The sequence below is a fragment of the Phodopus roborovskii genome, unplaced genomic scaffold (genome assembly GCF_943737965.1).
Source record: "Phodopus roborovskii unplaced genomic scaffold, PHOROB, whole genome shotgun sequence".
In the NCBI taxonomy this organism is placed as follows: Eukaryota; Metazoa; Chordata; class Mammalia; order Rodentia; family Cricetidae; genus Phodopus; species Phodopus roborovskii.
In genome coordinates this window covers 5,338,120-5,364,940 of record NW_026126413.1, presented here as the reverse complement: position 1 = coordinate 5,364,940, position 26,821 = coordinate 5,338,120, and the positions used below count along the sequence as shown (strand labels likewise).

At 43.1% G+C, this 26,821-nt stretch overlaps 1 protein-coding gene across 1 annotated transcript in view; it reads left to right on the top strand.

Annotated features, from left to right (window-relative positions):
- Positions 1-21,913, top strand: part of Rasgrf2 (Ras protein specific guanine nucleotide releasing factor 2) — a 200,098-nt gene extending 178,185 nt beyond the window's left edge. Inside the window, exons 20-27 of the mRNA XM_051182963.1 lie at positions 9,906-9,966; positions 10,656-10,759; positions 12,673-12,757; positions 16,112-16,309; positions 18,470-18,549; positions 19,342-19,459; positions 20,065-20,133; positions 21,212-21,913. Of these exons, the coding sequence (XP_051038920.1) occupies positions 9,906-9,966; positions 10,656-10,759; positions 12,673-12,757; positions 16,112-16,309; positions 18,470-18,549; positions 19,342-19,459; positions 20,065-20,133; positions 21,212-21,304 (808 nt within the window). The 3' untranslated portion in view covers positions 21,305-21,913. The remainder of the gene's footprint in view (positions 1-9,905; positions 9,967-10,655; positions 10,760-12,672; positions 12,758-16,111; positions 16,310-18,469; positions 18,550-19,341; positions 19,460-20,064; positions 20,134-21,211) is intronic.
- Positions 21,914-26,821: the final 4,908 nt, after the last annotated feature.

Genomic DNA, 26,821 nt, shown 5'->3' with positions numbered 1-26,821 from the left:
TCCCCATTAAGTTTCCAAAGTTAGATCATTGTGATCTAGAAGCTGCTAGAAGTTGAATAGTGTTCTCCATTGGAAAACTGACATGTTCAAGTCCTGAAATCTCCTACATCAAAATATTACCCTATTTGTAAATAGCATCCCTGCAGATACAGTCAGCTAAATTGGGGACATCCTGGAAAGTCGGGCTCTGATCTAAATGTGACTGGTGTCATTTTAAGAAGATGGCCATGGAAGACAAAGATATGAAGAATGTCATGTGGGGATAGGGATGGAAATCACAATTATGTAGCCATAAGACAAGGAACACCAAGGATTATAGGCAGAGCGCCTGAAGCTAGACAATGCAAGGAAGTGTTTCCTTAGAAACAGTAGAGAGACTCACCCCTGCTGGCATTTGACCCCAGACCTCTGTACTTCTCTGTTATTCTCTGTTGCCTACTTGTGGTGTTTTGCAAGGACAGCCTAGAGAACTCTTAGGGACTGTCCTATTCTATAAACATCTAAGGAAGCTGAGGTATCCCATCGCCTAATCTAGTTTCTGATTTCAGAATTATAGCTGTATGTTCAGGCAAAGCCCAGTTTCACTATCCAGTGAGTGCTCATGTCCAGGGGTGATCGTTACTCATTTTCCCATCGTGTACGTGGTTTGTCATGCTCTTTGTATTTTAAAACCATTGGCATTTTAAAACTGTACTATGAAAGTGTATGTCCCTAGGGACATTTGGCAAAATAATAACTGCCAGGGAAAACAGTCAGGAATGGCCAATGGGAGGCCTTTCAGCTGAGAATTCCTCAAGACTGTCTGCCAGGTAGAGGTTTCTGCCTATTCCAAGAGGTGACCTGAGAAACCAGTGAACCCGAGTCAGTATGTAGTGCATCATATTTGCCATGCCAGGACTTTATTACTTATCGGGCCTCTTGTGTCGATTTCCTTTTCTGGATGATGATCCAGCCAGTAGAAGCATAAAGCCCCCGAGGGGCAGACACATTAGTACACAGCTGGGGAGAGCACCACCAAACAGAGACACATTCTAACCTTGCAGGTTGCCACGAGGTTCATTCTTGTCCTGAATCACTTAGAGCCTCCAATTTCCTTAACCAGTGTGAACTTTAGTTTCCTCACTTACCACTCAGGCTGATGTGTGGACCTCATGGTTTAGGACAGTGGAAAGGGGATAACAGAGAGCCTGCGCCGCAGAGTCTGAGCCATACTTACACATGCTACAGCTGCGCATATTAAATATGTTTCCTTTTATTAAAATGGATTGTCCCACATTATATATCCTGATTTTGGTTTCCCCTCCATCTACTACCAGTTCCTCCCTCCCTCCTCTCCCATCGGGATACACCTTCTCTCTGTCTCTCATTAGTAAATGGGCAGGTTTCTACGGAATAATAATAATAAAACAAAATGAAAACTAACAGATTGGAATTGGACAAAACAAACAGACAGAAGGAAAAAAGCCCAAGAGAAGGGACAAGAAACAGAGAGCACTCATTCATACACCCGGGAACCCCATAAAAACATTAAACCAGAAGACATAATACATGAAGGACTTGTAGTGTAAAAAAAAAGAGAGAGAAGAAAATATATAAATAAAATAAAAATTAAAACAAGGGAAAGCCCCGATACAACAGTGTGAGACAAGGAGTTCCAAAGCTGCCCTGAGCTCCTGTTCTGCTGGCCATCAACTTCTGGCTATGCGGCCTACCCTTAAGAGTAGTTTGTTTGCCCAGTGGGACTCCCTGGGAGGAAACCAAATTCTCTTTTGCAAGTGGTTATCCCTTGGAGAGAACTTCTGGGTTAGGGATGGGCCATGTGTCCTCCTTTAAGCTCTAGGACCCCATCTGGTGCAGACCCATGCAGACCCCTGTGCATGCTGCATCAGTCTCCATGAGTTCACATGTGTGTCGATCCTGTTGATTTAGGAGATCTGTTTTCTGTTTTCTTGCTGTCCTCCATCCCCTCCGCTCTTACAATCTTTCTGCCTCCTCTTGTTTAGGGTTCCTTGATCTTTGTGGGAAGGAATTTGATGGAGACATACAATTAAGGACTGGGTGTTTCTAGGTCTCTCACTCTCTTCATTATGTCTGGCTGTGGCTCTCTGTTATTTGTTCCCATATACTTCAGGAGGAAGCTTCTCTGGTGATGGCTGAACAAGGCACTGATCTATGATTATAGCAAAATGTCATTATGGGGTTCATTTTATTACTATATTCTTTTAGTAAAACAGTAGTATTTGGTCCCCCCTAGGTCCCTAGACTACCTAGTCTCAGGTAGTTGATCACCCAAGCAGTGTCGGGTATGGGTTCCATCTTGTGGAGTGGGCCTTCAGGCAAATCAGATATTGGTTGGTTACTCCCTCAAGATTTGTGTTGCCATTGAGCATGAGCATATCTGGCATAGAGATGCCATTGTAGATTAAATGGTTTGTAGGTGGGTTGCTTTGATGGCCTTCCTTTGGTAGTATGCTGAGTAGCTTCCTGTCCCATAGATGCTAGCATGTAGGGATGAAGGCTCTTTGAAGGTACCAGCTTGACTCCTCCATGTTCAGTGAGTTGCGTCGATGTTGCCTTCAGCAACAGGGCCTTGATGTCAGTTTGTGGAGAGCAAGGCACAGTCTTGGTAATGCCTGGCTTGTTTTGCATTCCCATTGGAGCCCTTTGCCAACATCTCAGTGAAATGAAACCTAATTCCAGTACTGGAAGATTCATTTAGTGACAAGAGATGACCAGTTGAGGCTCTGTCTCCCTCATTATTTGATGATTCCATTTCAATTGCCTTCATATGTGTGTATTTTAAGATGCGTCTACTGTTTTGGGTTCCTATGCTATCCTTCAAATGGCCCTTAATTTTAGCTGTCTCTCCGCCTATCCCTTCCCTCATTCTTCCTTCCTTCCTCCTCTCCAACTGAGCCTCCTCTTCTAGTCCCCCTCCATCTAAACAAAACTATTTTATTTAGATTTCTAGAAATATCTATCTCCACTAGTTCCCTACTCTGTACCTAATCTCTGTGGTTCTATGGATTGTAACTTGCTTATCATTATTTTAACAGCTAATATCCCCATACAAGTAAATACATACCATATTTGTCTCTGGGTTTGTGTTACCTTACCCGATTTTTTTCTAGGTCCATCAATTTATCTGCAATTTTTATTTTTAAAAGAGGCTGGAATAATACTGCGTTGTATAAATGTACCACATTTCCTTTATTGATTCATCTGTTGAGGGACATCTCAGTTGTTCCCATTTTCTGGCTATTATGAATAGAGCTTCAGTGAACATGTTTGAGTAAGTGGTCTATGGTAGGATGAAGTGTCCTTTGGGTATATGCCCAAGAGTTGGATCTTGAGGTAGATCAATCCCTAGCTTCCTGAGGAGAGCACTGATTTTCATAGTGGCCGTACAAGTTTGCCATCCCACCAGCAATGGATGAGTGTTCTCCTTACTCCTCAGTCTCATCAGCATGAGCTGTCACTTGTTTTATTAGTCTTAGCCATTCTGAAAGGCTCAAAGTAGTTTTTGATTTGCATTTCCCTGATGTTGGGTATTGCTTTGTTTCTCAACCATTTGAGTTTCCTCTTTTGAGAATTCTGTTTAAATCTGCACCCCATTTAAAATTGGGTTGTTTTCTTGATATCCAGTCTTTTGGTTCTTTATATATTTTGGACATTAACCCTCTGACAAGTGTGTACTTGGTCAAACTCTTTTCCAATTCTGTAGGCTGTCGCTTTGTCCCAATGCCTTACAGAAGCTTTTCCATTTCATGAAGTCCCATTTATTAATTGTTGATCTTAGTGTCTGTGCTCATGTTGTTCTGTTCAAAAAGTTTTTTCCCCCTGTGGTAATGAGTTCAAGGCTATCCCTCAGTTCCTCTTCTACTAGGTTCAGTGTATTTGATTTTGTATTGAGGTCCTTAATCCATTTGGAGTTGACTTTTATGGTGGGTGGTTAAGTATAGGTCTATTTGGATGCTTCTATATGCAGTCATTCAGTTTGTCCAGTACCATTTGCTGTAGATGCTGACTTTTCACCAGTGTGCATTTCTGGCTCCTTTATCAAAAATCAGGTGTCCATAGATATGTGGACTTGTGTCTGGGCCTTCAATTCTTTCATTGATCAATATGTCTGTTACTATGCCAATACTATGTGTTTTTATTTTAATTACTATTACTATAGCTCTATAGTTCAATTTGAATTTGGAGATAGGAGTTCCTCCAACAGTACTTTTATTATGTTTTAGATAGTCTGTTTTTTTTTTTTTTAATTTGTGTGTGTGTTTCCATGTGAAGCTGAAAATGTCCTTTTAAGTTCTTTGCTGGGATTATGATGGTGATTGCAATGAATCTGTGGATTCCTTTTGGTAAGATGGCCATTTTTATTATATTAATTCTACCAATCTACAAGTGTGGGAGCTCTTTCCATCTTCTACTATCCTTTTCAATTTCTTTTTTCAAAGATTTAATTATTTTCAGTTATACAAGCCTTTCACTTGCTTGGTTGGACTTAGCCCAACATATTTTATATTATTTGAGACTATTGTGAAAGGCAATTTTCTTCTGACTCAGCCCATTTGCCACTTGTACTTTTGTGAGTTAATTTTATATTCAGCTACTATGCTGAAAATGTTTATCAGGCATAGGTGTTTCCAAGCAGAATTCTTAGGGTCATTTATGTATCCTATCATACCATCTACAAATAAAATACTTTGACTTCTTTTCTTCCAATTTGTATCCTCTTGATCCCGTTCAGTTTTTTTTACTGCTCTAGCTAAGACTTCAAGTACTATATTGAATATGTATGCAGAGAGTAGACAATCTTGTCATGTTCTAATTTTAGTGAAATTACTTTGAGTTTCTCTCCATTTAAGTTGATGTTGGCTATGGGCTTATTGTAAACTGCCTTTATTATATTTAGGCATGCCCCTTATGTCCCTAATGTCTCCAGGACTTTTATCATGAAGGGGTGTTGGATTTTGTCAAAGGCCTTTGACATAAAAACAAAACAAAACAATGATCATGGTTTTTTTGTTTTGTTTTTTCTTTCAGTTTGTTTTTATGGTGAATTACATTGACAGATTTTCACAAGTTGAACCATTTGTACATCTCTGGGATGAAGTCTACTTGATCATGGTGGTTTATCTTTTTGATGTGTTCTTAGATTCAGTTTTAAAGTGTTTCATTGAGTAGTTTAGTATCTATGTTCTCTGGTGAAATTGGCTTGTAATTAAAAAATCTCCTTGATTTTTTGCTTCTTGATGTGGTTTGGGTATCAGGGTGACTATGACTTCATAAAATAAAATGTCTTTGTTCCCAGTTTTCAAATAATTTGAGGAGTATTGGAATGAACTCATCTTTGAAAGTCTGATAGAGTTCTTCACTAAAATCAACTGGACCTGGACTTTATTTTTTCTGGTTGGGAGACTTTTAATGACTACTTCTATTTCATTAGGGGTTATAGGTCTACTTAAATTGGTTATCTGATATTGATTTAACTTTTGTAAATGGTTTATACAAATAAAATTATTCATTTCTTTTAGATTTTCCAATTTGGAGAACTACGGGTTTTTAAAGTATGTCCTTATGACTCTCTGGATTTCCTCAGTGTCTGCTGTTTCTAATTTGGTTTTGTTTATGATGTTGTTAATCCACATATTTTCTCTCCACCTTTTAGTTAATTGGCTAAGGATTTGTCAATCTTGAGTTTTTGCAAAGAACCAACTATTTTATTATTTGTATTTTTTGTTTGTTTCTACTTTATTGATTTTAGCTCTGAGTTTGATTATTTCTTGTCCTCTATCTACTTCTTTGGGGTATTATTATTATTTGTTGTTGTTCTCCAATTTTTTTAAATGTAAATACTTAGCGCTATGAACTTGCCTATTAGAACTGCCTTCATTTTGTCCATAAGTTTGCTATGATGTATATTAACTTTTGTTCAATTCTAGAAAGTCTTTTGTTTCTTTATTAATTTCTATCTTGACCCATTTTATTCTTAATAGTGAGTTGTTCAATTTCCACAATTTTGTTAACTTTCTGCTGTTGATATGCAGTTTCAATCTGTATAGGTCAGATAGAATGCAGAATGTTATTTCAATTTTCTTGCATGTGCTGACACTTCCTTCATGTTCAATATGTGGCTAACTTTGGAGAAAGTTCCATGAGCTTCTGAGAAGAAGGTATATCCTTTTGTGTTTGGGTGGAATATTCTGTAAATATCTGCCGGGTTCTGTTGGGTTTTTGTCTGGATGTCCTGTCTATTTGCAAGAATTGGGTTTTGAAGTCATTTTCTATCACAGTGTGGAGGAGTATTTTAAATCACAATGTGATTTAAGCTGTAATGGTGTTTATTTTACAAACTGTGTTTTCACATGTATTTGGTGCATAGATATTAAGAATTACAGTGTTCTCTCGGTGGATTTTTCTTTTGATTAAGCATGTCATGTCCATTCAGATTAGTTTTCATTTGAAGTCTATTTTGTCAAATTTTAAAATGACTACATGGTCTTGCTTTTGGATCCATTTATTTGGAATATCTTTTTCTAACCTTTTACACTGAGGTGATGTCTACTCTTGATATTAAGGTGTTTTTCTTGGATGTAGCAGAAGGATGGATATAATTTTCACATCTATGCTATTAAACTGTGTCTTTTTATTAGGGAATTGAGACCATTGATGTTGAGAGATATCAATAAGCAGTGTTTGTTGAGTCCAGTTTTGTTGTTGTTGTTATGGTGGTGTGTGTGTATGTGTGTGTGTGTGTGTGTGTGTGTGTGTGTGTGTGTGTTTCCCCTCATTGGTTTGTTGGTCTGGCATTATTTATTTCTTGTGGTTTCTTGGGTGTGGTTAACATGTTTAGGTTGGAGTTTTCCTTCTAGTGCTTTCTGTAGGGCTAGATTTGTAGACAATTATTACTTAAATTTGATTTTACCATGGAATGTCTTTCTTTCTTCATCTATAGTGATTAAAAGTTTTACTGGGTATAGCAGTCTGGACTAGCATCTGTATTCTCTTAGAGTCTGTAGAACTCTGTCCAGGATATGACCTTTAGAGAAGTCAGGTGTTAGTCTAATAAATCTCCTTAATAGTTGACTTGGTTATTTTCCTCCTGCAGTTTCTGACACTCTTTCCCTGTTCTGTATGTTCAGTATTTTCATTATTATGTGCAGAGGGAAATTTCTTTTCTGTTCCAGTCTGTTTGGTGTTCTACATGCTTCTTGTATCTTAATGGTGTCTCCTTCTTTGTGTTAGGAAAAATTTCACCTATGAATTTATTGGAAATGTTTTCTGGGTTTCTTCTCCTTCCTCTATTCCAATTACTGTTAGACTTGGTCTTTTCATGGGGTCCCAGATTTTCTGGATATTTTGTGCCAGAATATTTTTAGGTTAAACATTTTCTTTGACTGAGGTACCCATTCCTTCCATCATGTCTACCATATCTGCCATGGCTGAGAGTCTCTCTTCCATCTCATGTACCCTGTCAGGCTTGTTTCTGAGGCTACTGTTTGAGTTCTCTTATTTTTCTTTTCCAGATTTCCCTTCTTTTGGGTTTTCTTTATCTCTTCTATTTCTACTTTCAGGTCTTGGACTGTTTTATTCATTCCCTTCCTGTTTGTTTGTGTCTTCATAGTTTTTTTTTTTTTTAACTTTTATTCTTCTCTCATACATCACACCCTGATTGAAGTTTCCCTCTCTGTCCACTTTTCCTAGTCCCTCCCCTCCACCACCAGCCCCAAGATCTTGAACTAACAGCACTCAATAAATTCTGGACACAAACCCACATTTGTCACAGCTAGACGTGGCAACCCATTGGGAGGGAAAAGGTGCCAAGCACAGGCAAAAGAGACAGACACTCCTCACTTCCATCATTAAGGGTCTCACAAGAACACCAGGCTACACAACCATAAGGTAGATGCAGAGGGCCTAGCTTATACCCAAGCAGCATCTGTGTTTGCCACTTCAGCTTCTATGAGCCCCGTGAGCCCTACTTAGTTAATTCTGTAGCCTATGTTCTCATAGTTCCTTGCATCCCTCCTTCTACAACCCTTCCTCCCCCTCTTCTGCAGGGTTGCCTTGGCTCTGCTTAATGATTGGCAATGGGTCTCTGCATTTGTTCTCATTAGTTACTAGATGACGCCCCTCTGATGACAGTTGGGCTAGGCACTGAACTTCATAGATTCCTTTAAGAGATGTTTCTCATTTCCTCTTTAAGGACCTCTATCATATTCAGAAAGGCGATTTTAAGGTCTTTGTCTTGTGCTTCAGCTATGTTTCAATACTCATGGATTACTTGTTGAAAATGTGTTGTCCTGTCTATTATTAATTGTGTTTTGCTCTGGAGTTTAGGCAATTGGGTATGGGAAGATTGCAATTCTAGGTGCTGATATTAGGTCCTGTTTTTGTTGGGTATTTTGTTCCTTGTCTTCTGTTTCCTCTCTGGTGCTTAAGAGAGTATGGTGGCTGTCTGTTGCCTGATGGAAAATATGTTTGGGGGGGGGGAATTCTGATAGGTGTGGCCACTGGAGCTTCCAAGTAAGATTTGATTCTAGGTATTGGGAGCTGATACTTATGAATGGAGATAGTGTAGGTGCGAGGTCTGGGGGATTCCACAAGCTGGAGGGAAGCAGGTGTTCCATCAGGATCTTAGTCCCACGGGATGGGGGCAAAGAGTGAGGAGAAATCATAACAGTCCATCTGCTGCAGAGGTTGAGATGGGATGAGAGGCTGAATATGGAGGAAACGAGGGACAGATCTGAACTTCGTCTATCTGCTTTGCTGGTCTACTGGCAGGCTTGGCTGGCTGGTGGGTTCCCAGGGGTTGCCTGCTGGATTTGAGGGTTGGGATAACAGGGTGAGTGAGGGGAAGGTTAGGAGGGAAGATCTATGAGACCCACTGGGGTTGGGTGGTCAGGGGGAGGGAGGCTGAATCCAGTGGTCTGCTACAGAGCTGGGAATAGGACTTGGTGGTTTGATTTAGAAGAGAGAAGGACTAGGTGAAGATCTGTAGTTAGCTTACCTGCTCCCCTGGCCAGAGTCACTAACAATTTTTATGGCTTTATTTACCCTGCCCAGCAATAAACAAAGAGAACAACCTTAGCTCTCCCATGGGACAAGTTCTACAGCTTGGAATCGCTTAAATATTTTAATGCTCAGTGTATGGTAAAACTTAGAATGCTTGGCCCAGATCGCAAGGTATAACATGAAATTCTCACTATAATTCTCCTAGACTGGGAATTTTTGTAGACTATATAAAACATATTCCTACTTTGAAAATGGTGTCTTTGTTATTAATCAATGCGTTATATCATTCATTCATCTAAAGACTAAAAGATAACCCTTTGAAAACTGAATAACACTGGGGTTGGGATGCACACTCAAAAAGCAAGATGATTGCCTGCTTGCTCCCGCTCTATGCTCTTCCAAGTTTTGCCCACAAGCTGAGAAGAGGGTACACTGAGTCTTGTCTGCTTCAGTGGACAATAAGGAGAGAAGAGGGTTAGAGCATGAGTGGGTGCCAGGCCTAGCTACAGCTCACAAACGGGATATTACTAGAGAGTTCCAGACCCCTGCCCTTAATGGATTCCTGGGAGCAGTCCAGGGTCACCGTGACTGTGATTGTTTTATTCACAACCTAGGATGGCATGTAATGATCTAGCCCTTCCCTTCTAAGCCATCTAAACCATCACTCCCGCATGACTCATTTGACTTCTGTTGTGTGTGTGTGTGTGTGTGTGTGTGTGTGTGTGTGTGTGTGTGTGTGTAGCACAACAACCTGTATACCTCATAGCCTCATACACCTGAACCCTCACACTTCCCAACCAAGGAAAAAAGAACCTGATGTTGTAGCTTCCTGGCAGGTTCATTTCTTCTTATTCATGGAGAATATTTTATACATTTCCTTACAGGGCTCTTTCACAAGATGATCAAGATGAGATCCACCTAAAGTTAGAGGATATAATTCAAATGGTAAGTGCAGCCACAGACTCCTTGAGGTGAACAAACTCATGTGACCAACTCTGTGGTTGATCATGTGTCTGCCTATGAACCTGTATGAGAAGGGCCTCACTCAACATAGTATTTGACAACTGTTTGGTGATCTTACTATTGGCTTTCATAGTTTTGAGGTTTCTGCATTTGCTGTCAGACCTAGACTCTAGTGAAGGACTTTATTGTAGGTGGAGATTTCCTGTCCTGGCAGCCGTTTCCCAAATAACCACACAGAGTATTTATAAGTATTTATAATACTTACAAATGTTCAGCCAATAGCTCAGGCTTATTACTAGCTTGCTCTTACAACTTAACCCATTTCTATTAATCTATATGATGCCCAAAGGCTTGTAGCTTTTACCTCTATCCCATTTTGTATATCCAACTCATTTTCCATCAGGCTGCTCTCTCTCTCTCTTTCTCTCTCTCTCTCTCTCTCTCTCTCTCTCTCTCTCTCTCTCTCCCTCTCTCTCCCTCTCCCTCTCTCCTTTTCCCCAGAATTATCAGTTCAGCATTCCGACTTAACCTTATTCTGTTCAGCTATTGGTCAGTTAGCTTGTTCATTAGACCAATCACAGTGACAGATCTTCACAGCGTACAAAGGGATTATTCCGCAGCACTTCACGTTCCACTAATGTGCTGTTTCACTCCTTCATCATCTCTTGCAGACAGACTGTCCAAAGGCCGAGTGCTTTGAGACGTTGTCAGCCATGGAGCTGGCTGAGCAGATCACTCTCCTGGACCACATTGTCTTCAGAAGCATCCCCTATGAGTGAGTGCTCTGTTCCCTAGCAGGAAGTAGCTGGACTAGGAGCAGCCATTATCTCTATGGCAGACATGTGTGCACATGTACTCACCCATGCTCAGGGAGGTTGGGTCTCCTTCCCAAGGTGCTTTAGCATGCATCAATGTCTCTTGGCCCAGTTCATGTTGGGCACATTGACTTGGGGATCCTTGACATGGCCTTGGATTATGTTTCTTATATACATAATAATGTTACCAAGAACGTGAATTTCTCTGTACTTTCCCACCTTCAAATTATAGAATCCTCACCATAGCTAGAAAGGTAGTTCTTATCCAAGGCCACATAGGAGACAACATTTCCTGTGAAATTCTGATTTTAGTAGGTTTGGTAGAGACTCAGAAAATTGTCTTTTCATGAGAACCCCAAATTGTTTGGAGGGATCCAAAGCTTCACTCTGACAAGCAGTGACCCACAGTTAATGCCATAATGTCCGCTACAGGTCTTCACCCCCTGTTGTAAGTTAGCACATTCTGCTCAGTTCAGTGGCTGTGGGCCTGCCTTCTGTCACCCTCTTCATTTTCTCCTACATACTAAGGTGAGGCTCCTTAAGCCTCCAGTAATCACACCAGCTTGAACATCCCTTAGACAGATCCGTGTGTAGACAAATGGCATTTATTAGCACACATTATCCATGAGCCAGTAACCACGCCGAAGGAAATGGAGATGCTGGGCATGGTGCAGGAATGGCATCCTTGTCATACATAGGACATCCCTGGTGATGGAGGGGCGAGGTCAGAGCAGATGGGTGAGACAGCTAGACCAGTATCGATGTCAGAGAAGCATGAGGGGAAGAGTACAGGAACACTCAGGTAGACTGTTTCTGTGCATTTCGTCTCTCTTCTCCCTGGCTTTCCTGAATTTGTAGACCTACCCACCATACACAGGGTTGCAATGGGAATCTGGCTCATGGACCATTCAAAGGAACCCAGTGACATTCTGAAGACTTAAGTTAGAAAACACAATATCCCTTCCACCATGGCCCCCCCTCACCTCCTCATGATGACTCAGAGCTTCAAAGGCAGGCCCTTGCCTTCTCTGCAAGAGGACAAAGAGCCAAGAGAGAACTTGTGATGGCTCTTGCTGTGGAGTCTTCCTGGAACTCCCATTTCTCCCTGTATGGCTAACATCTATCAGTTATTTCCTGTGACACTGTGTCCATACTTCTATGTCTACCTGCAGAAGAGTAGCCGAGAGCAGTACCAACTGCATGGAGGGACAATAAACCTTACAGGAGGGTCCCGCCAACATTTCTGCACTAGGAATGGTTTCATTTCACATTGCTCTCTAAATGTCCACACAAAGTTATGCCCATGCACCCTATCTCAACTGCCCCATGTGTATTGAAGTCTAGCAACTTCCTCATGAATTAAATGACTATGGGGGAGGGGCATCAGAAGACTACCCTCCCACCAGGCTCCGTGCCCTGACCTTGGGAACTTCCACTCTTCAGAGAAAATAAGAGTGCAAGGAAGACTTCAGTTCTAGGAGCAGTTTTTGGTCAGAATAGACCTCGTCTGTAATTGAAAGATGCACTTAGACATTAACCCAGAAGAACGCGTCTCCTTGATGGCCGAGTTAGTAGTTACTTTATTTCTCTTACATTGGCAGCATTTTCTAATTTCAGAGAAGCCTTTATTGAGACAAAATTCCAAACGCTAGAGACTCAAAATTCTTTTTTCATTTTGGCAGTAAGTAGTGGGATGCTAGGCTTGAGCTGCAATTCCTAAAGATGATCAGTAAAAACTGGTGTTGGGGTGGGGGGCGATAATAGTCCATGAGTATTAACTCAAATGGACCTGTCTAATGTGCACAACTACGCAGGGCCTCCACATCATTTCTTACAAACCTCACTGGTTTTGTGTTTTATTCTTAACTTTCAGAGAGTTTCTTGGGCAGGGCTGGATGAAGCTGGATAAAAATGAAAGGACACCTTACATCATGAAAACCAGCCAGCACTTCAATGAAGTGAGTAACCCACAACATACAGCTGTGGGTGTGGCCTGGGAGGGTGAGTGCAGCTGTGGGTGTGGCCTGGGAGGGTGAGTACAGCTGTGGGTGTGGCCTGGGAGGGTGAGTGCAGCTGTGGGTGTGGCCTGGGAGGGTGAGTGCAGCTGTGGGTGTGGCCTGGGAGGCTGAGTGCAGCTGTGGGTGTGGCCTGGGAGGGTGAGTACAGCTGTGGGTGTGGCCTGGGAGGGTGAGTGCAGCTGTGGGTGTGGCCTGGGAGGGTGAGTGCAGCTGTGGGTGTGGCCTGGGAGGGTGAGTGCAGCTGTGGGTGTGGCCTGGGAGGCTGAGTGCAGCTGTGGGTGTGGCCTGGGAGGGTGAGTGCAGCTGTAGGTGTGGCCTGGGAGGGTGAGTGCAGCTGTGGGTGTGGCCTGGGAGGCTGAGTGCAGCTGTGGGTGTGGCCTGGGAGGGTGAGTGCAGCTGTGGGTGTGGCCTGGGAGGGTGAGTGCAGCTGTGGGTGTGGCCTGGGAGGGTGAGTGCAGCTGTGGGTGTGGCCTGGGAGGGTGAGTGCAGCTGTGGGTGTGGCCTGGGAGGGTGAGTGCAGCTGTGGGTGTGGCCTGGGAGGGTGAGTGCAGCTGTGGGTGTGGCCTGGGAGGGTGTTGTATGTTTTCATTTCTCTTAAGTAAAGCAACTCTGGGACTGTGGATGTAGCTCAGAGCAGGTACACTTGTCTGAACATGCACAAGACCCTGGATTTGAGGCCCAGAAGCAGAAATAAATAAACTCTGTCATCACATTATACAGAGCTGATTGAATAGTATGAGCAAGCTTAAATCTCCTCACATTCTCAAAAGGAAGTGGCAATTTCCAGACATAAGAGGTCCCATTTTGATGGTTCCCAGGTCTGATGTACTTAATCGTGTATAAGATGTTGTTATGTTTTAGTCATAATCACTGTAGGCTCCAGCACAGACTAACTGAATGAGTAGTGTGTGTACTGACCTCTAGTGGTGGCAATAAGATAGCGTCAGTGTGACTGCTAAATTACAGGCTGACCTTGGAAGGGAACAATCTCATTGATGCAGTGGTTACCAACTGTGGGTCTCCAGCAGTAAAATGAGGAATGGATTTTGTATTCGGCTCTCTACAGGTTCTGTTGTAACAGTCTTAGTCTTGTGAGAGAATAAGTAACAGCCGTGGAGGTGGTTTTGGGGGCAGTCCAGGCAAAGGGAAGCTTCCTTTCCAGTTTTAGTGCAGTGTAATACAAGGAACAGTGATGATGTTTGTATGCGCAAAGGATCTGCATTGGCGATCTAAAACTGGGGTTACCGAGAGAGCAGTGCAGAGTCCCAAGATAGAGCTCTGCACGGGGTCCACTTAGAATGCACAGATGCTAGGTGGAGGTGAAATGTAAAGAACGTGCTCTATCACCTGCGCTATTGATGGGGCACTCCAGTTGAAGAGTCATCCCCAGGCTCCACACCCACACATTTCCCGCTCCAGGACAGCCTTGTACTCTACAGTAGCTGAGCCTGCTTCTGTAGCTTCTGATGCGGGAAGTGGCATCACCATATCTCACAGGTGCTTCCTTCCTGTCCCCTACTCATCACTTTCTGTCTCAGCAGAAGAGCACAGGTCTGAAGATGGAAGCCATGGCAGTGCAGAGGACCTGATATCTCCTGATGAGGAGACAGGAGCCTCTGGGGACAAGGATGACAGATTGCCAGGGCCCCTGCATACTCTGTTGAACAGCTGAATGGCTGCCCTGGATCCTAAAGATGAAGGGTAGCCACAGATGGATTCTTGTCAGGGAGTGTCATAGTTAGACTGACACTTCACGCATCATAGGTTCAAGGCAGTGAGATGGCTAGATTGGCTGGCCAATGAGCTCCTGAGTCTGCCTGGCTTCTTCCTCTAGCATTGGAGTTACAGGTGCATCCTGACACACCTAGCTGAGTGCTGAGGAGCAAACTCAGGTCCTCTTACTTACAGCAAGTGCATTATCCATTGAGCAGTCCCCCAGCCTCAGAACAGACATAGCTCTGCATTTGACTGTCTGCTGTTTACTTGTTTATATATTTTCCTCTGCTCCTTATCCGTCATACCTAGGTTCAGAATACCATAAAGTCAGTGCATCAGTTAGATTTCTACTACTATAGTGAAATACCCAGGATGACTAACTTATAGAGAGAAAAGGTTTATCAGCAGAGAAAACTGCTCAGGACACAGACAGGGAGCAAAACAGTGGAAGAGAAAGGGGCAGAGCTGACCTTGACGCAATCCCCTTCAATGCACGCCTCTTTGAAACAGAACCTTCTAACAGTGCTACTCTAGGGACTGGGTCATTGAGAACCGGGTCTATGGAGAACATTCAGTATCCAAACTGGACCAGTCAGGGACATGGATTTCTTTCTCCTTCTGTTCCTAGCACCTAAGACAAATCTGTCTTAGACCACTTTCTGAATAACTATTGGAAATAATGTCCTTATCAAAATGATTAACAAAATCACCTCTTCCTAACAAACCAGATTCTATGTCATTCTCCACATTAGAACCAGTGATTAACCCTAGTATGTATTTTAGTGATTTTTCTAAAAGACACTCAAAGGCACAGTAAGAGCTTAGGTGTCTTCAGAGAGATGTAATGTGTGGAAAAAAAGATCACACACACCCTGCACCCCTTTTATGAGGATTATATCTCACCCTTTTCCATATTTTGAAAGTTGAGCTGCTTCTGCTTCAGCTGGCATTAGTTGATAGAATTTAAGCCCCCCCCCTTTTTTTTTGCCAGTGAGATTTTGCAGGAAGGAAGTGTGCTTTCTTTTTCTATGCTAAGTGACTTTCTGGTTTAGACTCCAGATTAATGGCTAGCTGGAGAGATAGCTCAGCCATTAAAGGCTAGTCTCACAACCAAAAATATAAGAAATCAGGTTAGTAGGAACCCATGGTTTTTCTTTCTCTGTGAAAACTGAGGTTTCCACAGTATATTATCTACACATGGTTGGGGGTAAAGACATACATGTCCCCAAAGGGTGACACCCTGGTCTGCAATATGTCCTTTCCTTGGTAATTAGGTCATTCATTTCATTCCCTTTCTTGGCAAAGGATTCCTTCATCAAAACTACTGATTTTTCAAAGATCCAGTTTTCCTCCAACAAGCTGGATTCTGGGAGTCCCTGCCTCTGCTCTCAGGATGAACAGGTGTGGGTGATTTGTTGCTATTGTTATTATTATAACAAATTCCAGACTCTTTTGAAGCTGTTGTCTAAAGATGGACCAAGGGCCTGCTTTCCGTGTGCACTCACGGCCAGGCAGCTATTTGCCTGGGTGCATGGTTTTGGCTCTTTGACAGCTCACTGGTCTCTTTGATTGGCTTAGATGAGTAACCTGGTGGCCTCCCAGATAATGAATTACGCTGATGTCAGCTCCCGAGCCAACGCCATCGAGAAGTGGGTTGCTGTAGCGGACATTTGCCGATGTCTACACAACTACAACGGTGTGCTGGAGATCACTGCGGCCTTAAACAGAAGTGCCATCTACAGGCTGAAGAAAACCTGGGCCAAGGTGTCCAAGCAAGTGAGCACCTCGCTACTGGGAGGAGGGGAGGAGAGGAGGAGGGGAGAGAGAGCCTCCATGAATACTGCTAATTAGGAAATCATTAGTTGAAATGAGCAGCACAGTTGCCAAAAGAAGGTGCCAATAGATAATTACCCTGCTCTTACCACTTAATTAATTCCCCTCCTGTGTGTCTCCTAAACACTCATTAGAACATTTGGGGGGACAACCTCAAACAACGTGGCTGTCAGTCATGACTTGTTTCCTGAATTCTTTCTGGAGGGCAAGCTAGCCCACAGCTGCCCTGTGGATTCTTCCCTGTCTCCATCTCCTCCAAAGCCTTTGTCCCCAGAGACCTCAATATACAACATTTCCTCTGTCCATCTGGGAGCAGCTTTTGAGTTTTGGCCTGGTGACTTAAACATGCAGACAAGCAGACTGTTGGTTTTCTTCCATTAGATTTAGCTTACCTCTGTTACTTCCACTCAGATAATTTCAATAGTCAAATCAAATCCGGCTGCTCCCTGCCCTTCTAGCCTTCTCCTTGGGTACTGATGAGTTTGGGAGAGGCTTTCTAAAAGGCTGTCTGGAAGATTTCTTAGGGCTTCTAGAAGGCTGTCTCCACCTCTGGCCCTAGTCCTTCACGGGTTGGTCATCAGGTGTAGGATGTTCCTGGTGTGCACATACATGGTTTACCCAACCTGCCCAGGAGCAACAGTTCATGACTGTTCCATAGGAGTTGGGCCAGTCTTGTCTTGCCCTCTCCTTTGGCTCTGCTAATGTTCTGAGCCTAGGGTGTGTCTCAACTCCACTATAGGCTATGTTCCAGTGGTGACCCTGTAGGGCATGCGAACTCTCCATTATTGAGTTACTACCTTGGTCCTCACAAAGTGTCTCAGAGGAACCTCCAAGCTCCATACTGTTTTAATGCCTGTTGGGAGGAGATCTGTGCCATGTACTTTGAGCCTAACCTTTTACTACCATATGCTTTGCTATTATGCATCTTGATGTACCCACTGGAAATGGAGATGGGTATCCCACAATGCTTATCTCTCAAGGCAAGACCAAAAGAGCCTAAATATACCCTGCTGGAATTTCTTCAAGGTTTCGGTGCTTAAGACACCCTCAGATGAACTCATTGTTTCTTCTCTCTTCATTAATCTCTCTGAGCCCTATCTACAACCAAGTACCTCACTCTAGTCACAGTCAGAAGGGTCTGCTCACTGAAGTGCCTGCCTCCAACAAATTTGGCAACAATGCCTTCCGCACAGCAGGTCTGAGATCAGTCTGGAAGATACCCAGAAGTCCTGTGGAACTCTCTAGATCTGTTGGGGAGATTGTACTTATAAAGTTTCTTTGGTCCATGGCCAGTTCCACATCAGGAAAGAGGCCCCTCTGAGATCTTAGATTTTTGGATGGGGATGGCTACATCTTGGATTGTTGTGGAAACTGATAGGAGACTATATAGCTCCTCTCTAGCCCAAGTCACAGTCACATGATCTTCAATGTAGGTATGCCAAGTGCTTCTGCAGTTGGCCCTGGAGCATCAGGCCCAAGCAAGGTGCCTGTGTGTGTGACCCACCACCTCATCCCATCCCCAAGGACTACACTGCCCTTCTTCCATGGCTATGGAAGAAACCCTAGACCAATGTCAACAGCAATGTTAAGTCATTGTAAAAGATAGAATTAAACTTCTCTAGCAAATTCACGAACATGATCACCAAAGAAAGGATTTGGGGTGGAGGGTATTATTTAGTTTACATCAAAGCAGTCACATACATGTTTTGGTGGTTTGGGGAGTCGTATTGAAAAAGATTTAACCTGGGCTGGGCATGTAATACAGAAGGGGCACACTTGTCCAGCATATGCAAGGTGCTGGGTCAGATTCCAGTGCTTCAGAAGAAGAACAGGTGTGATCCTGCAATCCCTTTAGGAGATGATCATTTGCGTGTGCTTAAGTTCCTAAGTCTTCTTTGCATCACAGTTTTTCTTCACATTTTCTCTCATCTTGTGGCAAAAGCCTGTATATAGGCACTGCTTCTTTTGTGGGATACTTCCCTTCTTTTAAACATTAAATGGCATCAGCATCTGCCACTGAAGAAGAAAACTGAGTGTCCTGCAATTACTCTCATTAAATGACAGTGTTTTCTTGACAAACTAAGTTGTTTCTTTCCTTTTTAGACAAAAGCTCTGATGGACAAACTTCAGAAGACTGTTTCATCTGAAGGAAGATTTAAAAATCTCAGAGAAACTCTTAAAAAGTATGTCTATCTTAATCATTAAATGATCCATAATTCAAGAATATGACCAAATAATACATATCACATGCAAATAGTGATCTACCCTTCATTGCTGGAAAAGAAGAAATAGGAAGGACTTCCTGTTGTTGCAGTGTTTGGGGATTTTACTTTTCACTTGGAATTCTGTGCATACAGTGAGCATCTTATGGAAGTACCATGGTGCGTAAGGATGCTGTGCACAGTGAGCATCTTATGGAGGTACTGTAGTGTGTAAGGATACTGTGCATGCAGTGAGCATCTTATGGAAGTACCATGGTGTATATGGATGCTGTGCACAGTGAGCATCTTATGGATACTGTGCATATAAGAAGTATACTAGAGAAGTATGTAGTATATTCCAAAAAGGAAAATATTACCATAAATTGCAGTAAATTTGTTAATTTAGTATTTATTAACCTAAACACAATGATCTACTGTGACTTTTTATGTAACTATTCCAGAAGCAGTTGATTGCTGTTATTAGTGTATTTACTTTTTGGTCTTTTATATCTACATTATTCTTTCTACACACACACACACACACACACACACTTGGGGAAGGTAGAGAAGAAGAACTCTTTTTGCTTGCCACTGGTTTTCTTATGGTTTAACACAACAGTCTCCTTCATGGCTTCAGTGTGTAGCCATGATGGCTGTTAAATCCAAGTCTTCTAAAGCATTTCCAAAGCAGCTAAACGGAAAAATTTGTTTCTTATGGTGCAAGTTCTAACTGTATGTGTGCAGGAATAAGAACCACTCTTCCTGGCCTTGCAGCTGTAATCCTCCCGCTGTTCCTTACCTTGGGATGTACTTGACAGACCTGGCCTTCATCGAAGAGGGAACACCGAACTTTACGGAAGAAGGCCTTGTTAATTTCTCTAAAATGCGAATGGTAGGTGGCCATTCTGTGATTGGCCTGTGTTGGTAGCTTCACTGCTTCGTGAGAAGAAGCTAGGTGGTGAGGGTGGTGTTTGCTTCTGAACCTCGAGGCGGAAAAGAGGGTGGACACATCTGTCGTCTCTAGCTGAAGGATTTTTTTTTTTTTTTTTTTTTGGCAGTGACTTCTTGAAGTCTGGGTCCAGGCTGTAGGGAATAAAGATCCCAAGATGATTTTCTGAGATTGACCAGTAATGAGATGCATGCCTCTCCTTGCTAGACAGCCATATTCTGAACATCAAGTTAGAGGCTAGAAACCCACGAGAAGCAGAACTCAGAGCTTCTCCCTGCCCCTAGCTTGCAGCCACCTGAAGACCATCCAGCATCAGCTGACCCAGTGGCTGACTCAGTGATGAGTTCAGCGCCTTCTTGTTAGCTTTATCCTTGCTTCCTTGAAGGTATAGGAAGTGATCAGACAAGGCTCCTCCTGTCCCATGGAGAACAGGGACTCAGGGATGTCACTGGGCAAGAATGCACTGTGATACAGAAGAACGTTTCTGAATTGCTCCTTTTTTTTTTTTTTTTTTTTTTTTTTTTTTGCTTTGTTTTGTTTGCTGTTAGATATCACACATTATTCGAGAGATACGCCAGTTCCAACAGACTGCTTACCGCATAGACCAGCAGCCAAAGGTAACACTGTGGGCTAGTGAGAATTTACAAAGGTGGATTAGAAATTAGTGTACTATATAAATAACACAGATGAGCAGTAATATCAAAAGCTGACTTACAGCATGAACCTAAAGCAGAAGTGATGAGCAAGCCTGGCCAAGAAAAGGGATGATGAAAAGATCAACTCATCCTTTATTCATTGCTGAGCATGTTTCCTGGGATCTGACCCTCTTCCTTCTGTTCCCAGTACTCCTATCCCATTCCATCCTCTCTAGATTAAAAAAATCCGTTCTACAACTACTTTGTTCTGTACAGCACAAAGTAGCTTGTTTTAGTTTCTTCCTTGAGTTCTTATGTTGGCTCCTTTCAATGCTGGACTATAAAGTGTAAGATGAAATAAACCCTTTCCTCCCATGCTTTTGGTCATGGTGTTTATGATAGCAACAGAAATAAGCCTAGAACAGTGAGTGTGTGCACCTGTCAGGACTATACTCATATGAGTTATAAACATTATACTTCAATAAGAAGGAAATATTTCCCCAGAAATATGCCACCCTTTACACCTCCGTTTCTCTTGCCATTTCTTTTCCTTATTCCTTGTGTCTGTCCATCAGAGCATGCACACATGAACACCAGGCAGCAAGCTGACAAGGACTGCACCCTGACCATGGGTTGTAAACTACTGAGCACAATTTTACACATATCAGTGTGCTATCCATCATTAAAGCCACCGATAGGCTACACCCTCAAGGCTGTAAGCAGAGAAAGCTCCATGTGCCTGTGTTGCAAAGAGGAAAGTAAACCTTGATGGATGATATGATTCTGTTTATCACTATAAGGTTAAACTTAATACTGTTCATACAGGTGATGCATATCAATGCAGAGTAACACATCTAAGATTCCATACACCAATGGCAACAGCCCTCAAGAGCACTGACTGGAACTAGAGGTTGGGAGAGGACTAATTTTACAATAACAATATATATTCATTAGTTTTTGTTTTACAAAAATTCCACGTCTCGGGAAATGCTGAGTTGCGTCAGATTCATTCAGAGAGAAGCATGAGCCAGGCTCTCCCCCTGTCCCTCTCTCTTTTCAGGTCATACAGTACCTGCTTGACAAAGCCCTCATCATAGATGAAGATACACTCTATGAGCTGTCGCTCAAAATTGAACCTCGACTCCCTGCTTGAAGACCTGGCCTTGTCCCTGAGAACGTGGGGATTTCGTGTAAAATGTGTCACACATGGCACATCAGGGACCCAGAGGGACAACGCCTGCCTCCGCTCACCGCCAAAGATGGAACCAGACTGCAGTTCTGTCTCCAGCCAGAGTGAAACCCAGCTGCATGGGTTAAAGACAGATGTCCGGCCTTGGGTGGGAAGATGTAAAACTTGAAGCTTAGTGAAGCTTATGGCACAGTTTGCATAAGGGATGTAATGTAGGAGATGCTGGTAACCGTTATAATGAAGTGGAATGAAGGTAAAATCCCGTCCCGGGTTCTGTTAGAACCTGGGGACGAAATCCCACAGAGAAGGCCTGTAATGCTTGTTTGGCATTCTACTAGCCTGGGCTTGCCTCTACCAATCTTCTACGACTTAATTGCTTCTATTACATTTCCTTTATGCCAAGCGTCGCGGCCAGGCTGAAGCTTCTTTTCTAGGCCCCACACATAAACAGTCTCAGTATGCAGCATGTGCATGGTTCTCAGTGCATTCTACATGCATGGGAGGAGTGGCGTGCTCTGAAAACAGCCTTGCAGCCCTTAGGTGATGGGCCAGGAAATAAAAGACTGAAAACAAGTGGATTTGTTGGTAACATTTCCTTAATTACAAGTAAGCAGTGTCCCACAGGCTTGAGTGAGGACTTTATTGAGAGATTGGTCCTAGGAGACATAGCTGCAGAAGCTACATGTAAGGTTCATACCCATGTCGGTTAACTGACAAACTGTGGGTGTCATAATAAGGCTACCAAGGGCTATGGAGAGGAATGGCTTTCACAAAGCAAAAGTGGAGGCCTAAAGATCATCTTTGTGCCTGGTTTCCCTTGTTTTCTTTTCCCCTATCATGCTCTAGAAACCTTTCCTGATCTATACAAACTTACTCGGGTTCATTATGAGCATTGGCTGTACTTAAAAAACCAATTGTAGTGTTCTTCCGAAAGCCCACATTTCCATGTGCTATTGCTAGGCAGTCTTCTCAGCCATCTTAGTTTAAAAAAAAAGAAAAAAAAAAAAGATGTGAGAAAGAACATTCTCAGTGCGCGGGAAATGACACTGGTGACACCAGTAGCTCTTAGAGCAGAAAACCAAATGCAGGGGTTTGCCCTGCGCCCCAAGCTGGCGTTCAAGGAACAGGGCTCTCCTTGATTACCTCCGTCTCCTGTTCTCAGGGAGACCACGCTTTAGAAGGAGGCAGCGAAGACAACGAGACATTACTGTTATTACCTTGAGCCTAGTGTACCTGGCATTTTCTCTTAGAGGCATGATGCTGATTGATGCTGGCCATAAGATTGATCTGCCTGGCAATTTTCCCTCTTCCTTTGCATTTTAATTATGTGATAGAGTTAACAGCTAATGCATTCCACTCACTAGTTTCGTTCCAAAGGCCCAGTGAAAAGTACATAGGGAATGTACATAGAGAAGGTAAATTGCCTGCACAGTGAGGGTCATCCCTGTACATAACTGCATAGAGAAATATAAGCTAAGTTTAAAAAAAGTTATATAAATCCCACTCCCCCAAAATCTTTTCACTGGTTCATTTTAGCCAACAGTGTAGCACTCAGATCCCTGAAGGGCCACTTAGGAATGCTCTCTCCTTTTTATTTATTTATATTCTGACTTGCTTGTTTGTTCTCTTCAGTTTCAATTAAGAAGCTGATGCATAGAGATGCATGATGAAGGCATGAGCTGTTGGATCCTAACTGTGCACACCTCATGTCTTATTTATTTCTCAGTGTTCAGAAGCCACGTGTTTGAAATAATATGTCATTAATGCCAACACTGCAAGATCTTACTGAGAAAAAGCAAAGGTTAGCATTCCTGAGAGGACTACAGCACACTAGTTTCACACAAGTCACTCCTGGGGAAGGGGCACCTGCACTGCCCTCTCCCCTCCCCCATCTCCACGCCCACCCCATCCCACCCTTCAGAAGATGGCTCTGTGTGCACTTTCCTTGGGAGTTTGGGTTCCTGTTTCTCCAATGTTATCCCAGAGGCCACTGCAGCCATTCTTTTAAAGAAAACCAGGAGGAATTTCTAACTGTCCTCCTGTGACATGTAGCTTTTCCTCAGCTAGCAGGGTGGCTTTGGAGCCTGTTTCTAGTAGGCAGTTGGAAGCGCCCCAGTGGTCATTTGTGGGCAATGCCATTCCTTTGGCTTGTTGCCAAAGAGACCTGGATCGTTCATGGGTTAGCCAAAGCAGGGATACACATTTATAAACAAAAACAGGTCAACTTGGTCATGTTTAAAATCCACCACAGCCATCTGTGGTTCCCTTCTGATTGTCGAAGCCCTGGGCCTTTGAAGCTTTGTATGTGTTTGAGGGGAACAACACACGCTCTTCTGTCTGTGTTTGCCAACATCCCACTAAGAGCTTTTGGGAGGCCATCTTCAAAAGGCCAAGTGGTGAACAAGTAAGTGTACTGCAAAATTAACAGGAAATCAGCCTGATTCCATGCGTTCGAACAAGCACATTTGGTCCTGTGGGTGGAATTACTAAGACATCCCCTCTTACTACAAAAACAAATCTCAAAGCACTACATATAAACAAATGAAGCTGGGTCATCTGGAAAAGAAAAATCCACTCTAGACCATTTAATGTGCCATGGGCCTTCCCCCTTCTCTCACGCCATGAGCGACAAGATTGTAAGCCACCAGTGATTGTCCCTTCCCCTGAGAGTAACACAATGAAGTGTTCACTCCTAAAACTGTCAACTTTCACACACACACAAAAAGATTTTACTTAGCCTTTCTTTTCAACATCTAGTGTTATTCCCCATGAAAAGATCTCCCGTTTTAAATGTGTTTCTTTTAAATCCAACCTACAAAATGTATCATAAAAGTTAATATATGCTATTTTTAGCCAGGCAAATATCCACAGCTGGAGGAAATTAATGAATGGAACTCATTTTCATTTCTGTGAGAAATAAGATTGTAAGTTTAGTGACTTTTTTAAAGATATCACTATGTGATTCCTGGAAATACAGCTGTAGTCAGTGGAATGTAACCAGCATCCATTCAGAAGCCACTGGTAGCTTAAAGCAGGACAGAGCGGAAGTGTAGAGGGACCTTTTCTTGTAGTTCAGACAGGTGAGTGACCTAGCATTTTCCATTTCACCTGCCTCAGGGCATGACGTCAAGGTTAGGGTTGACTGTTCTTCACCTGATCTGCTCCAGGAAAATAATCACCTTCCTTCACAATGTCAAACCACTATCTTTACACAATGCATTTCAGTCTTCACCAGAAAGAGCACTGGACCAGACCCGAGTCTCAGCCCAGCTCTGCATTGTACAGCGGAAGAGACTTAGGCCACACTCTACACATCTGAGTCTCAGTTTCCACATCTGCAAAATGGGATTAATTGTAATTCCTGTGCTGTCTACCTCACTGGACTGTCCTGAGGACCAAAGTGCTGAACAACTGTGAGCTGTTACAATTATGGGCTTTCTTTTTCAGAGGAATGAAATGTACTTATCATCTGTATGTGTGTGGGTTTGTGTGTACAAACACATGTGTTAGTCAGAGAAACACAATGTGTCTCTTTAGGTTGCACATCTGCTGTCATTTGTAACTCTGATGAGGGATTCATGCTGTGGCGAGCACTTACCAAGTGAGGCGGAGGTTATGCCAATATGCAAATTAAACTTCACCTTTCTTTGGTACTCCAAAATCTCACGGTTTCTTCATTTATCTTCTCCCTCATTTTGACGCTGTTCTTCACATCAATTAGCTCTTTTATATATCCTTTTACTTCTACAGCTCAGGTACTAAGAACACTTAGAAGAATTTATTTTATAGACTAAATTACTAACCAGAGAATTGGAGGGTGAAGTCCTCGAAAAAATGCAAAGGGTCATCTTGTCCCACACTGTCTCTAATTCTTAAGTCTGTGAGTGCCATCCACGGCCCATGCCTGGCTACTTCTGGGCTTAGAGAACCCAGCCTGTCCAGGCAGCTCATGACACTTGAGGGTGAATCCTCACCCAGTCACCACTAGCTCTGACTTTCAAGAGCTTCTGTGTTGTCTCAGGTTACATCTTAAAAATGAAGACTCGTGCCCATGTCTAGAGTGACTGTGCTGAGTATGTGAGTACCCGAATACGTGGGATAACATATATGAAAATACTTAGACGAGATTGTCCCTGCATCTGGGGTTGAGTCGGGATACAGCCCTTGAGCACGAAGACAAAGTGTGGAAGGAGAACTCTTGGCTTCCTTTTCCGGTTGTGATGTGAACCACCAAGGCTGGAGGGATGTGAGGACACAGGCTACACACATCTTCCTGCTTGGCCACCTCACAAGGTCGTTCCTCCATGTGTGGCCCCATCTGGGACCTGCTCTACCCACATGCCAGATGGACTCAGGGCAAGCCAAGGAAGTAAGGCCAGAACCTGTGTCACTTGAAAGCAAGTGACACAACAGTCACACACTCACTGCCGTTCTTTTCCCTGCAGCAAAGGCCATCCACACAGTCACATCCACATGAGCTTGGGGACTGGCATTGATGAGAAAGGGATCGAAGGAATATGACTGGAATCGTGTGAACTGAACTTTTTGACACTCGTAACACTGCTGTGAGTCTATTGTAGAGGTTTCCTGTGCCCAATGCAGCGTCTTCATCACAAGCTTAGAAAGGAACAATGATTTTCTCAACAAGTCCCCAACTTCTGACCCAACTCATATAAACTTAATCTGCAAAATATAAACTGTGAAGATGATGGGGTAGAGGGAGCCTGAAATGTTGATTATCAAAAATTTAAAGGGAAATAAAAGGAGTGGTGTGTGTGTGTGTGTGTGTGTGTGCGCGCGCGCGTGTGTGTGTGTGTGTGTGTGGTGTGTGTGTGTGTGTGGTGTGTGTGTATGTGTGTGGTGTGTGCATGTGTGTGTGCATGCTTGCATGTATGTCGTTCTTTTAAAAGTCTACGTTGCCATGTTGCCATCTTCCCCAAAGTCTGTGGTTTTCTGGATCTGAGAGCCAGCCTGTGTCAGGTCACTGGAACTGACTTTGAGACAAATGTATGAGAACAAGAGCTATTTTGAGAAGAAACCTCCACCTCCCCTCTACCCCATTCTAGCACCGAGTTTCACCCTTCAGCCCCACACTACACAGCTTGACACCCATGGCAGCAGAGGAGGCCACGGGGCTCAGGAACTGCGACCCAAGATGACAGAGCATTACAGTTGGGACTACAATCCTGAGGGATCATGAAGGTAATGTGGTTAGCACCAATCAAATTGCTTTAATGAAGTAACAGAAAAGTCTAGAAGACATCTGAGTATATCAGTTTGTCAAAACGTCCTGATCAGCGTCAGCCATGTCTTAGTTGCAGCAAGTGCACAAGTTAACTGGCTTGTGAGGGACACTTTGGTGAAATGCTTGACTCCTAAGCACACAGTGAAGGAGACTGGATGTGTGCACACTCAAATTAAGACTCTTCCCAGCTCTCAGAACAGCTCCCTCCTGTGCTCATGAAAGCATCACCTCACACA